Source organism: Galeopterus variegatus, unplaced genomic scaffold, assembly GCF_000696425.1.
Source record: "Galeopterus variegatus unplaced genomic scaffold, G_variegatus-3.0.2 Scaffold4827, whole genome shotgun sequence".
NCBI lineage: Eukaryota > Metazoa > Chordata > Mammalia > Dermoptera > Cynocephalidae > Galeopterus > Galeopterus variegatus.
In genome coordinates this window covers 16,183-16,935 of record NW_007730938.1, presented here as the reverse complement: position 1 = coordinate 16,935, position 753 = coordinate 16,183, and the positions used below count along the sequence as shown (strand labels likewise).

The 753-nt window shown below is 35.7% G+C and overlaps 1 protein-coding gene across 1 annotated transcript in view; it reads left to right on the top strand.

Moving 5' to 3' along the window:
• The window catches only part of CP (ceruloplasmin (ferroxidase)), a gene marked incomplete at its 3' end in the record, with an annotated part of 31,041 nt that overhangs the window by 20,487 nt on the left and 9,801 nt on the right, over nucleotides 1–753 (top strand). Inside the window, exon 6 of the mRNA XM_008588445.1 lies at nucleotides 396–567. Within this exon, the coding sequence (XP_008586667.1) occupies nucleotides 396–567 (172 nt within the window). The remainder of the gene's footprint in view (nucleotides 1–395; nucleotides 568–753) is intronic.

Below are 753 nucleotides of genomic sequence, written 5' to 3'. Positions count from 1 at the left end.
AATAACACATGCTCATTTTATTCCTCCTTCACTATTCCTCCCATCCTACTCCTTATAAAATGTCAAAACCCCTATTTTTTGTTTATTTATAAATTTTCCCTTTTTCTCTCATCAGAAGAACTCCCAAGTGAAACCCTACAGAAATTGGTACCATATTTTGAAAACACATGTGCTCAAAATCTTCTCTATGCTGTATGTACATAAAAAGATGTATGTCCTTTTAAAAACTTGAATTTTCCATCAGCAGTTTATTCACAGTTGTTTACCCTAGTTTATAGAGTTGTTTCTGTCTATCTCTTCAATTTCCATCTGTCGTCTCACCAGCAGTGCTTACAGGGCAGTAGGAGAGAGAAACACGGCTCCGTTAGCCAATGCTTCCTTCCATGTCATTTCAGCTGGTTTACAGGCCTTTTTCCGGGTCCAGGACTGTAATGAATCTTCATCAGAGGAGTATATCCCTGAGAAAAGTGTTAGACACTACTACATTGCTGCTGAGGAAATCATCTGGAACTATGCTCCCTCTGGTAGAGATATCTTCACTGAAGAAAACTTAACAACACCTGGAAGGTAATTCACATGAAAAAAGACTATTATTTCAAAATATCTCCCCCCTCCCCACAAAATGTAAAAGAATGATTCAATAATTAAAATTTTTATTGGAATCCGAAATTGAGTAACTAGACTGCTAAATATTTATTAAGGTGTTTGGTATAAGAGTCTAAGAGAACTATGACTTTTGAGTCTATAAAAAAA